Here is a 12,528-nt window from a genome sequence, read left to right as displayed (position 1 = left end):
TTCTGAGCATTTCTGTATTTAACACCTCCTCCTAATTTGATATGCAATTCTTGTTCAACACAAGTAGGTTCTTTACAAAGCCAGTAAATTACTTAACATATCGCTATATCCATGTTACTTGTGTACCGTGTACATAACAGTAATGTGCTCACAAAATTGCTGTGTTGGGGTTTTTTTTTTTCAAGAATAGGACCAGATATTCTTTTCAACTTTGAGTCCAAAATAATTCCTCACAATTTACCAGAATCACTACCAGTTTAAGAAATAATAATCTAGGTCATGTATGAAAAGGTGCTGACGAAAAGATGCTGCTCTTATAAGATGATTTTATAATTAAAAAAAAAAAAGAAGCATTCAGGTTGTTCTCAAATTATTCTGCAACTATACACTGTGGATTCATTGTTTATACATTTTTTTCCATAAAACTCAAATGCAGTGAGCATTATTACACCTGTTTGAAGGATAAACTAGTGAATGTAGTAGAAAATAACCTGGGCAAAGCCAGAGTGCAGTGCACTCACTGGCAGCAATCCCATTTATTAAAGTGGAGTCAGGATTTTATCTAATATTTCTGTTGTTCAGCAGTAACTTGGAGAATTCTCCAAGGTGGTCCTATGTAAGTCAACTTGACAAAGCAACTTAATTCTTACAGCCAAAACATGATCTCTAGTGGTATATTAAAGCTAATCTGGATGAGTTCCAAAATAGTTTTAATGCTAAATCTTTAACCTGCTGGTAGTTTATATTGTTCTGACTTTATATTTGTGAGATGTGCTAAATTGCAAGAGTCAGAATGGGACTTATGCCTGCATGTCAGTGAGGAGATACAGTACACGTCTAAACATGAATGGATTTTTTGCTCCTTTTAAAGGAAGGGTGCATTAGCTTTGTATTTCTCCAGGGAGTTGTATGATAATGTTCATACATATTGAAGTCCTTCAGCTAAATCTTTAATTGGAGCTTTTTCCATAACATACCTTAGAAGGATAAAGAAAGGAGAGTTGGAATTTTTAAAAATAGGAGTTAATGACTAATTTTACGTCTGTTCACAGCTGGGTGTGAACAACCAAGTATTGTTACTGGTTACTGGCAAGGAATTAAAATTTTATTGATCCCAGATCCATAATTTCTATCTGCGTTTAAAGAAGAAAAGACAAACTTAGCTTTTTTTCTTTGTGGAAAAATAAAACTACTCTTTTCTTAGCCTAATATGACAGTACGTTGCTGCAAATTAATTTATTTATCTTTCAAAAGCATTTTGAAATATGCTTAAACAAACAAAAATAAAAAGAAGCAGCAATAATATTAAGAAACAAAAGGTGTTGATGAAACTGATGTCATTGTTTGTTTTCTAGATTATTTTTGTCCACAGATTTTACTGCTGTATGATCTTATGTATAGCATGGCTTTGTTACCTGTTCATAGAATCATATCGTAGAATCATAGAAGTAGGGTCAGAAGGGACCTTGTAGATCTTCAAGTCTGACCCCCTGCCTGGGCTGGAGGGAAACTGGGCTAAAGTGACCCCAGCCAGGTAGGCATCGAGCCGCTTCTTAAAGACCCCCAGGGTAGGAGCCAGCACCACTTCCCTTGGAAGTTGGTTCCAGATCCTAGCCGCCCTGACTGTGAAGTACTTCTTACGGATGTCTAATCTGAACCTACTCTCCAACAACTTGTTGCCGTTATTCCTTGTTATCCCGGGGGGTGCTAGGGGAAACAAGGTCTCCCCCAATCCCTTCTGGTCCCCCCTAGTGAGTTTATAGATGGTCACAAGGTCCCCCCCTCAGCCTTCTCTTGTGAAGGCTGAACAGGTTCAGGTCCCGTAGCCTCTCATTGTAGGGTCTGCCCTGCTGTCCCTGGATCATGCAGGTGGCCCTCCTCTGGACCTTCCAATGTTGTCCACATCCCTCTTGAAGTGGGGTGCCCAGAACTGGATACAGTACTCCAGCTGCGGCCTGACCAGTGTCGTGTAGAGGGGGAGGATCACCTCCTTGGCCCTACTTGAGATGCACCTGTGGATGCACAGTAGGGTCCGGTTAGCCCTGCCGACTGTGACCTCACACTGTCGGCCCATGTTCATCTTGGAGTCAGTGATGACTCCAAGATCCCTTTCTGCCTCCGTGCTCTCAAGAAGGGAGTTTCCCATCTTATAAGTGTGTTGTCGGTTACTACTGCCCAAGTGCAGCACCCTGCGCTTGTCCGTATTGAAACGCATCCTGTTTTTGTTAGCCCACCCTTGCAACCTATCCAGGTCTTTCTGCAGTCTTTCCCTCCCTGCTAATGTGCCCACCTCACCCCAAATTTTGGTATCATCAGCAAATTTGAACAGGTTGCTTTTCACCCCGTTGTCCAAATCACTGATAAAGAAATTGAACAGCGTGGGCCCAAGGACCGAGCCCTGGGGGACTCAGCTGCCCACTTCCCCCCAGGTTGAATATGACCCGTCCACCACCACCCTCTGAGTAGGACCCTTCTGCCAATTAGCAATCCATCTGACTATGTAGACATCGATGCCACAGTCGCCTAGTTTTTTAAAGAGAATGGGGTGGTCGACAGTGTCAAAGGCCTTGCTGAAGTCCAGAAAGACTACATCCACGGTGACACCTGCATCCAATGCTTTTGTGACCTGATCGTAAAAGGCAATCAGGTTAGTCTGACATGACCTGCCCCTAATGAAACCGTGCTGGTTGCCCCTGAGCATCATCTCCGATGCCGGCCCCTCACAGATGTGCTCCTTGATGATCTTCTCAAAGAGTTTCCCCAGGATTGAGGTAAGACTGACGGGCCTATAGTTGCCCGGGTCCTCCCTCCTCCCTTTCTTAAAGATGGGGACCACATTAGCTATCTTCCAATCATCTGGCACCTGGCCTGAGCACCATGAGCGCTCGTAAAGCTGTGCCAAAGGCCCAACAGTAACCCCTGCTAGCTCCCTCAACACCCTGGGGTGGAGAGCATCTGGACCTGCTGATTTGAACACGTCCAGCCCCTCCAGAAGCACTCTAACCCGGTCCTCCTCAACCTTAGGTCTGGAGGTGTTCCCCTCAAGTCCGTCTTGAAACACGGTGGGGGAGTCCCGGTCCCTGCTAAAGAAAACGAAGGTGAAGAATTTGTTAAAGATGTCTGCCTTCTCCTCTGGCACAATCACCAGATTGCCCAGTGCATCTTGCAGGGGCCCCACATTTCCCGGTGCTTTCTTCATCTTCCCTATATATTTGAAAAAGGACTTTTTATTATCTTTGATCTTGGACGCTAGTCCTATCTCTATGTCCGCCTTAGCTTTCCTAACAGCCCCCCTACAGGCCCGAGCAGTGGAGGTATACTCTTCTTTGGAGATAGGCCCCCCCCCTTTCCACCGGGTGTATGCCGCCTTTTTGGCAACCAGGCATTCCTGGACTTCCTTGGTGAGCCAGGGAGGCTTTCAGGCACTCTTGCCCCCCCTTGCTTCTTGTTGGGATTGTCACCCCTTGGGCCCCGAGTATTGTCTCCTTAAGGAATGACCACTCATCTTGGGCACTGAGTTCCCCTGTCCTCGAGAACCCCGATGCCTCTCCCACCAATCTCAACTCGTTGAAGTTGGCCCTCTTGAAGTCTAGGGCTACCGCCTTGCTGCAGGCCCTTGACACCCTGCACTGGATGATGAATTCCAGCAAGCGACGATTGCTATCACCCAGGTGGTCAAGGACCTGGAGCCCCCTTACCAGATCATCGCCTGTGGCCAGGACCAGGTACAACAGGGCGTTTCCTCTGGTGGGACTGTGCACCTCCTGGGTTAAGTGGAGGTCCTGTATCTCGGCCAGGAACCTCCTGGAACGGTCCGACCTGGCTTACTGCTCCTCCCAGCAGATGTCCGGGTAATTTAGATCACCCATGACAACTACATCCCTTGCCTTAAGTGGCTCTGCAAGCTGGCCTGAACATTCCCGGTCCAACTCCTCCTCTTGGTTGGGGAGTCTGTAGTAGACCCCCACCATTAAATCCCTCTCCCCACGGCCCCCTTGTATCTTGACCCAGAGCACTTCAGCTTGCCCCTCCTCTGACCCCATTTTGCTGGCAGAAGATGTGTACTGCTCTTTGACATAGAGTGCCACACCCCCTCCCTTCTTTCCTTCTCTATCCTGCCTGTAGAGCCTATAGCCCCTAATGCTAACTGCCCAGTCGTGGGATGAATCCCACCACGTTTCTGTAAGCCCCACTATGTCTGGGTTTGAACTGGCTATTCTGAGGGCGAGTTCCTCCTGTTTGTTCCCCATACTCCAAGCATTGGTATACAGGCATTTAAGGCCTTGCATAGCTGTGCTTGCCACCCCCTGATTAGGAAGACTATCCGGACCGCTGTTTCTTACCTGGGCACTCTTTGCACATGTCACCTGTCTTGCTCGGATGGCGTCTCCTTGTCTTCCTGCGGCCCCCTCCCCTGGTGAGGCTAGTTTAAAGCTCGCCATACAAGATCAGCCAACCTGAAAGAGAAGACACGCTTGCCTTTAGGAGAGAGGTGAAGCCCATCCCGCCCCAGCAAGTCTCCCGCCCGAAAGCATGGGTCATTATCTAGGAACCCAAGGCCTGCCTGGCGGCACCAACTCCATAACTGCCAGTTGACCTCGCCAATGCAGGCCTCGTGTCACTGTCCCCGCCTACTCACTGGAAGGAGAGAGCCTCAGGCATGAAGCAGACCTCCCACGTCATGGGGTCAGGCTGGCAGATGGGACCTTCTAGACCTCGTACGATGGAGTCTCCGATGACGAGGACCTGGAGTTTCTTCCTGCTGGTGTTTGATCTCCACCCATTCCTTGTTGTGTGGGGAGTGGCATCGTCCCCGCTGGAGACCTTTGCACTGTCTTCCTCCATCACAGCTGCCAGGGCCTCAGACCTGTTCCCCAGGTGTACCTGAGGAGCTTCCACCACTCTAGGCCGAGCAGCCTTGATAGGCTCTTGATAAGCCTTGCTTTTAACTGTTACCCTGTCTACCTGGTACAACATTTTGAAGTATCAAGGTGTAAATGGAACAAACTCCCTCTAGTGGTGGTGCAATCACCTACCCTGGAAATTTTCAAGAGGAGAACCGCATAGCCTTGCTGGGGTCACCTGACTCCAGCTGTCTTTCCTGCCTGGTGCAGGGGGCTGGACCCAATGATCTTCTGAGGTCCCTTCCAGGCTTGCACTCTATTAATCTATGAATCTAAATAGATGCCTCATTTCTCCTGAGAGAAAGCCTTTAGATATATGACCCTAGAGCCAACCAGTCCATTGTCCCACTTTAAGTACTTGTGACACATGTGAGATAAAGTGTGCTAACACTTCTTCCCCTGGACAGTATGGGCACTTACACACATGCAGGGAGGCTGCTCTAATGTACTGTAAATCTAACACATTGGAGCAGACTTGCATATAAGTTACTCAAGCACAGAAATTAATGCACTCCAGCAGCCTCATGTATCAGTGTCTCTGTACTGAAAAACGGTCCCGCGTTGAATGAGCTTTAGTTCAAAGTGCCTCACCACCTTTTTTTCAGTGCAGGGACACTGATACACATGACAGTTGGTCGCTTTTATTTAGCGCGGCTCGCTAATTAAAGCACCACCTCCCAGAGCACATCTATAAAATGCCCTGTATGTCTGTAAATTTATAGCGCCTCATTCAAATTAATTGCCAGTCAATCCAGGGACAAGTCTGTTAGGCTGTGTGCTTTCCCTGGCCACTGAGTAGCAATGCAGCTTGGAAGAACCACGTGTATAAAGGGCTGTACCTCTCCTCTTTTTGTCCTGGGTTTTGACTCAGAATTGCACAGTCACGACCGCGCTTCCTCAGATGTCTGTTTTACAGCCTTAGCGTTGCAAAGTAATGCTGCTATGTACCTCTGCAAGGGAATGCCTTTTGCAGAAATGGGGATTAAGGACCACTTTAAGGGTAATTGGGTACATCCTCCTGACTTTCCCTTCTGACCTTGAATACTGGCTCCCTGGTTTATAATTGTTTCAAACATTAGCACGTGTGTGCTGGCCTACAGAGTTCTGTGTCTGGGGAATTATTTGTATTGCAGCATCACCAAGAGGTATAAACATGTTTAGTGTTGTTATACACACACATAATGAGTGAATCCTTTCTCCAAAGAGCTACTGCCTGAAGAGTCTTTCTTTTGATGGCAGTAACATTAACACTCCCTGATTCTGTTGCCATCCCTATTTGCATTGAATAGTGTTTCACTCTGTAAATAAACTATGTGATTTTCCTCACCTAATTCAGCAAGAGTAAGAGAGAATTTGTGCTTTGAGTTCCAATAGTTGAACCTTCTTCAGAATTCTGCATTTTTTTATATGGCCAGTCCACGCCGACCAGTCCCTTTTCTTCAAATGCTGCTACACTATGGACTAAATCCCTAAGAAATTACATCCACTTTCTGTTTCATTTGACATTGCTTGAGTAGGTTTGACTTGTCTCCAAGAGAATCATGTTGAAATGACTGATTGTATCTCTCATTGTTATGAACTGGCATGGCTATAAGACTAAGGTCATGTCAAGGTCTTTCTTGAACAAGGCAAGTTTGCTATGGAAGCAAACCTCCAATCTGTTTCTATTCAGGTCATTTTATAAGACATTTGCACAGGTATTTCTGTACATATTCACTAGCCATTGCTGTTGAGCTACATTCTTCTGCAATAATCAAGATTTTTGTTATAGGGCAGCCCAAGCCTGCTGTTTTGGTCTTTCATGTTCTGATCTTTTAGGTTTAATTTCTTTTATGTCTGTTCCCATTCTGTAGTTTGCTTTGAGAAAGTTATTTTATTCCTCCTAGTACACATAACATTTTTAGAAATATATTTTTACGTTGCATCTCTCCACGCTAAAAGTATTTGGTTTGTTAACTATAAAAGATATGCTTATATAGTTTATTTTCAAGGTACAGTCCCTCTTTTTTTCTCTGACTGATTCTTGTTGCCATTGTTATTCCTTTTGATTTTAAAATAAATGAAGCATTTTGGATTCTGCCTGTGCTATAACGTCAGTCTTTAAGAAACCTTATTAAACACTTGTCCCTCTTGGGAAATGAGATCTACCTATTTTAATTGCATCCTTTAGTTTTAGATGCTTATGGTCTCCCATCACTTTAAAATCTGTAAGCCACTTAAGATATTAAAGTGCTATCCTCACTGTAGCTCTTTGAGGTAGGGAAAGTACTGTTAACTCATTTCGCAAAGAAGCAGAGAGGCTATGTTATTGGCCTCAGGTCACCCAGGTAATCAGTGGTAAACCAGGGAGTGGAAGCTTGGTCTTCAGGTCATAGGTTGGTTCTCTAATCACTGGGCCATCCTTCTTCTCCTTGAAGGAGACTAAAATAGGTCATGCCAACTCACATCTGTAATACTGTATTTACTCAATTTGAAGATGAGGTTTTTTTCTCCCATTTAACATTGGGGGCAGGGGTCCCTCATCTTGGAACTGAGTATGAGGTATGAAGCGTCCCCAGGAGCAGAGGGCAGGCAGCTGCTGTGGCCCTGGCCCTGACCTTTGTGTGTATTCCTGGAATTGCTAAGCATTCTTTGGCAGTGTTGGGATGATGATGTAGCTATACTAGTCCAGGATAACTGCAAGAGGCAAGGATTTTTGTGGATGATATCTTCTATGGGACCAATTCTGTAGTTGGGAAGCACATAGGTATGCTTTTGGTTATCACTGTACTCTTCCTCAGGTCTCAGAGAACCTCTTGGAGAAAACTGATGAACAGTTCAGTACCTGAAAAAGTCTTTCCATTTTTTTTGGACATTTCCACACTGAAAGTAGCAGGAGCACATTTTCAGCACTGTGCTGCCATGTATTAAATACAAGAAAAGTTGGAGCAAACCACAGCCTTGTATGTCTGGATCACATAACTGCTCAGGCTGAACATCTCTGTCCCAGTAAAAAGTCATAAGTCTTATTGCTAGTATCCTTAAACATCAGAATTTTAGTTTTATTTTTCACAAAAGGCTCTGCAGAGTTCTCCTGTAAAATGGGATTTTTAGGCACTCAGTGTGCTGAGAATTGGGAAAATATACATAATGTGTGTGTGGTTTTTTTGGTCAGCATACAGAACTATTTGGTGCCTTCTGGAACATGGCACCTCCCTTTTTAGGTGCAGTTTTGAGGTTAGAAAAATGGTATGTGGTGCAGACCTGTGTCAAAGAGCACAAACTCTAGTTGTTTTTTAACTAGGAAGTCTTGTCTGGCCTGAGCTGCAGGGAGTTTGGAGTGGAAGGGGGGTGGTAATGTGAGTCATGGGGGCACCAATCTCCTCTCCACCTCCTCCCCTCCCAGCTCAGGCTGGACAAACCCCAGCCCACAGCCTGCTCCCCTCATCCCCCTTCCCTTCCTGCAGACAGCACCGATGGGTAGGGCAGGGACTGACAGAAGTTCCCTAAGGCTCTCTGCTTTGGAGCACCTTCATCTGATCCCTCATTACATAAGAGTTAATTTGTCATGCGACCGGCCACTTTTAAAGTGCTCTGTAGCCATGCACTTCTGTCGTATGACTGCTATAGAGTGCTTTCAGGGGGCCGGTTGCATGACAAATGTCACTTCTGTCATCACCCTAAGTTTTACATACACAGTTTTGCTTAGCCCAAGATAGTACAGAACACTGTGTAGTTTGCTGTACAACAGGTAGTAGAGAACACCATATGCTGTGCAGTGTCCCAAAGCTGTCAGTGTCAAGCGTTTTGTTTAAAATTGTTTGAAGCACTTTTTGTTCTTAGAAAACAAACGGTCAAATTGAAAGTTTGCTACAATGACTTCCCTAAAAATGTCCTGGTTCTTCATGTGGGCCCAAAGAACTGAGACTTTGAAAAATAAAATTAAGATATGTTTTAATCAGCAGGCAATATGAGCAGATTTTGTGCTTCAGCTTATGATGTTTCCTGACAGTCTTACAAGGATAAGTTAACCCTAAGCAAGACAGTCAAGTTAAGAATGTATATGTGCATTGGGCTGGGGTTGGGGCCAGGATGGCCAGCCTGATCTGGTGTGCATGGGGCTAAAGCAGCAGCAGTGTCAGCAGGTCTAATCCAGCCCATATGGGGCCAAGGCAGCAACAGCAGGCCTGATCCATCTTGCACAGGGCAGGGGTGGGGGCAAGGGCAGTGGTAGTAGGCCTGATATAGTTCATGCAGTGTTGTAGCTTGGGGAGGGCCTGATTGGGCATGGGCGGTGTGAGGGTCGGGGATGAGACTAGGATAGTGGGGTTGACTGGGCACATGTGGGGCTGGGGCTGGGGCATTGGGCCCCACCTAACATGCATGCAGACTAGGGCTGGGGCCAATGCCAGGGCAGGGGCCGGGGCTAGGGTGGCGTGTACCAGATCCCTCCATAAAAACTAGATCTGACCTCCAGACTGACCCCACATCACTCATCCGGCCCATGATGCTGAAAAATTGGACGTCAGTGCACTAGAGTATTAGAAGGATTAGGGGTTGGTTTAATGCCATCCATATACAATCAGTGTACCTACAGGTATTCAAATCGCTCTCTCTGTTTCATAGACTGCTCTGTGTATGTTCTTTCATAGCATCTGATGAAGTGAGCTCAGGCTCACGAAAGCTTATGCATCTCTGATTTAGTTATTCTATTATAGGCATGTCAGACTCATCTGGTCCACTGATTGGGCCTGCATGCTGGATCCAGTGCGTGTCCCAGAGTGAGCGCCACATGCTGCACATGTCCCAGAGCAGCTGGTCTGAGACTGCATTGCATGAAACACCCACTCCAGGACCAATATTGTGTGCTGTACCTGCTCCAGCCAGTCTGGGGACATGCCACGTGGTGCCTTCTCCAACCACTCTGAGACCACACTGCATACTGTGCCCGCTTCAGCACAGGTTTACTTCATGCTGGATCCAAATACACATCCCTGAGTGGCTGGGGTGGGCTCTGTGTGCATTGTAATGCCCACTCTCCCTGCTTTGGGACTGTGCCTCCTGCTCTGAGATATGCTGGAACCAGCAAGGAGCAGATGTGCAGTCTTGGAACCTATAACTCTGAGACCCATGGAGAGCACTGGAAGCCATATCTTTGAAACGCCTAGTCTATAAAGTGCATCTGTACCCTAACTTCTAAAGGAATCAATGTGTACTATAAAAAATTATCCTACTGATTTTTTCCAAGACATTTTATTTAGTACATTGCATTTGTGGTGTATTTAAAATATGCTACGTGCTGAAGTGCTTCAGAATGTATTTGTTTCATATCTCATTTCATTTTTTCTATGTGCCTGAGAGGAAAGGAGCACAGTATTCATTTAACCTCTGTCAGTTGCATTTTTGGTGGTCTCGTGAACTAGCAATGATCCTCTTTTTTTTTTTATTAGGAGATTGTGTTTTTAAATTTAACTAGGAACAGCTTTAGGGTGAAATTAAGTCTACCACAAAAGGATATGCAGTCCAGTTGTAACACATCTAACTGATGCAGCATAAATAATATTAAAAGCATATTTTGTAAATGTTTATGAAGGCTTATGGTAATAAAATGCATATTTATCTTCTGCCATTTAAGAATTTTTTTAGTGTGAGAGTGGCTCAGCTGAGCTTTTGTTCTTTTTTAAATTCATATGGGATTTATCAACCTTTTCTTTGCAGAGTATAAGTAAGATGAAATAAATAATTAAGTGTAACAATACTGAAGCCTACTTTGTACCAAATCTTGCTGTTAACCTAGGTACAGACATTTCAAAAGTCGGAGGCAGAATTGATCTACGTTGCACGGTTTTCTGTAAGTGGAATAGTTTAGATCGGTAGCAAACAACACACATTCGCCCTTTCTGGAGCTGGGGGAAGGGGGTAAGTCTTAGACCGAGTTCTGCCATTCTTAAACCAATCTGTGTGCCAAGCTTCTGTTCTCTCATGGATATAGACTAGTTTTGTGTGCTGAACTTGTGTTCTGATATAAGTATAGACCAGTTTTCAATCACTGATACTGGTAGAAGTGTAATGTCTGTACCTGGCCTTTAAGACTTACTTTTGGGAAAAAGTAGTTATAGACCAGATTCTCAAGTGGTTGTGATCAGCATTGCTGTACTGATTGCGATGTCAATTTACACCACTTAACAATCTGACCCTGAGAGCATATGATTGTCTTCTGTTACCCTTTAAAAACAAAAAACAATCATAGTCCAAAATTCCTTTAGGGCAAAGTATTTTGAGTTCCTGCAAAGAATACCCTGCTCCCAATTTTCACGTTGTTTGTTACATTTGGAAAACTTTATAGTCTGATTTTTTTATGTTATTTGTATTTTTTCTGCATATTTCACATAGTGGTTGTTTTTTGGTTTTCGGTGGGTGGCTAGTGATAATGGTTATACAAATAATTTTTAAAATCATTATTTTGTATAGTAGAAGCTATAACAATATGGTTGTATGATAGCAGCTACATAGGTTAAAAATAAAGTACAGGGTTATTGTTACGAGTAGGTTATGGTAAGTACCAGAGGCTTAACAGGTTTTCTAAAGCTCTTCCCCAGATTTCTTTGTAGTTTCTGTCCTCCTCTCGCAATGTGTTGCTTGCATACAGGTTTCCATTTATTTCAGGAGATTTCACCCAGGCACAGTCTATCATATCCAATCTGCAGTATAGGGATCTGTGATTACTGAGGAAGAAAAGTTATATTCTACTGTCTCAGGTGTTACCAAGTCAGCTGAATTTTGATTCCAGAAGCTTTATGCTTCTGCAGTATCAGAGAGAGAAATTTGTCTCTGGTGGCAGGGAATCTTAAATAAAATTGCACAGGTGCCTGTCTCATCTAAGCACTGGGAAAAAATCTGTTAAGCAGCCTTTTTGCCTGGCACTGGAGAAAGCAAATTAGCAGTTAGGTTTATCAAGGCTAGGACAGAGCAGAAACAGTCATTTCAACTTGGAAGGATGTAATTGCACCAGCAATTCATTTCTCAGCATCAAAAGTGGAAACAAATAATCTAATCTGACAAACCTCATTTAACAAACTGTAAGCACTGTGCCAAATAAACTATTAGAAAAACTTGGACAGAGCAAATAATGAGGAATAATGTAATCAGAGTCAAAGAAATTTTTGTCTTTTAATTGTTCATGTCAACCTTTGCCATTAACTGTAGAAAAATGTTGAGAGCAGGCTCTAAGTGAGTACTATCCAACTTTGTGGTTGGGGGCTGCCTAGCAGGGGCCATGTATTGCTGTTTCCAGACCAGTAGGGGCCATGAAATTCCTAGCTGCAAGCTCTAACAGCAGCATGTACATTGCCTCCCCTTCCCCTCTGCAACACATACACGCAGCTGCAGTGTGTGGAAGGGTGGGTGGGTGAACCCAGGGCCACAGATTAACCTTCTGTCAACTACATGTGGTCTGCAGGCCACCAGTTCGACAGCCCTGCTCTAAATTATGATACAGGAGTTAAAAAGACCAACTCAACAGCACACCTGTAATGAAAAAGATTCAGGGTTACTGTGCAGATCATTGAAAGTTTCCCTCTAGTGCATATTAAAAGACAAATCAGGTAGTATTTCAGGCAGGTGAATGATCCCAGATGCAATTCTG

General features: G+C 44.5%; 1 protein-coding gene across 9 annotated transcripts in view; it reads left to right on the top strand.

Annotated features, from left to right (window-relative positions):
• Window positions 1-12,528, top strand: part of GSTCD (glutathione S-transferase C-terminal domain containing) — a 174,481-nt gene that overhangs the window by 76,447 nt on the left and 85,506 nt on the right. The window contains exon 6 of one of the 9 annotated variants that reach the window (XM_059722143.1): window positions 9,602-10,515. The exons of the other annotated variants lie outside the window; for them this stretch is intronic. Within the exon in view, the coding sequence (XP_059578126.1) occupies window positions 9,602-9,912 (311 nt within the window). The 3' untranslated portion in view covers window positions 9,913-10,515. Of the gene's footprint in view, window positions 1-9,601; window positions 10,516-12,528 lie in introns of those variants that run through there. 9 annotated transcript variants of the gene reach the window in all.

The sequence above is a fragment of the Alligator mississippiensis genome, chromosome 2, assembly GCF_030867095.1.
Source record: "Alligator mississippiensis isolate rAllMis1 chromosome 2, rAllMis1, whole genome shotgun sequence".
NCBI classification, from domain to species: Eukaryota; Metazoa; Chordata; order Crocodylia; family Alligatoridae; genus Alligator; species Alligator mississippiensis.
The sequence above is the reverse complement of the archived record's forward strand: the minus strand, read 5'-3'. Positions and strand labels throughout refer to the sequence as shown.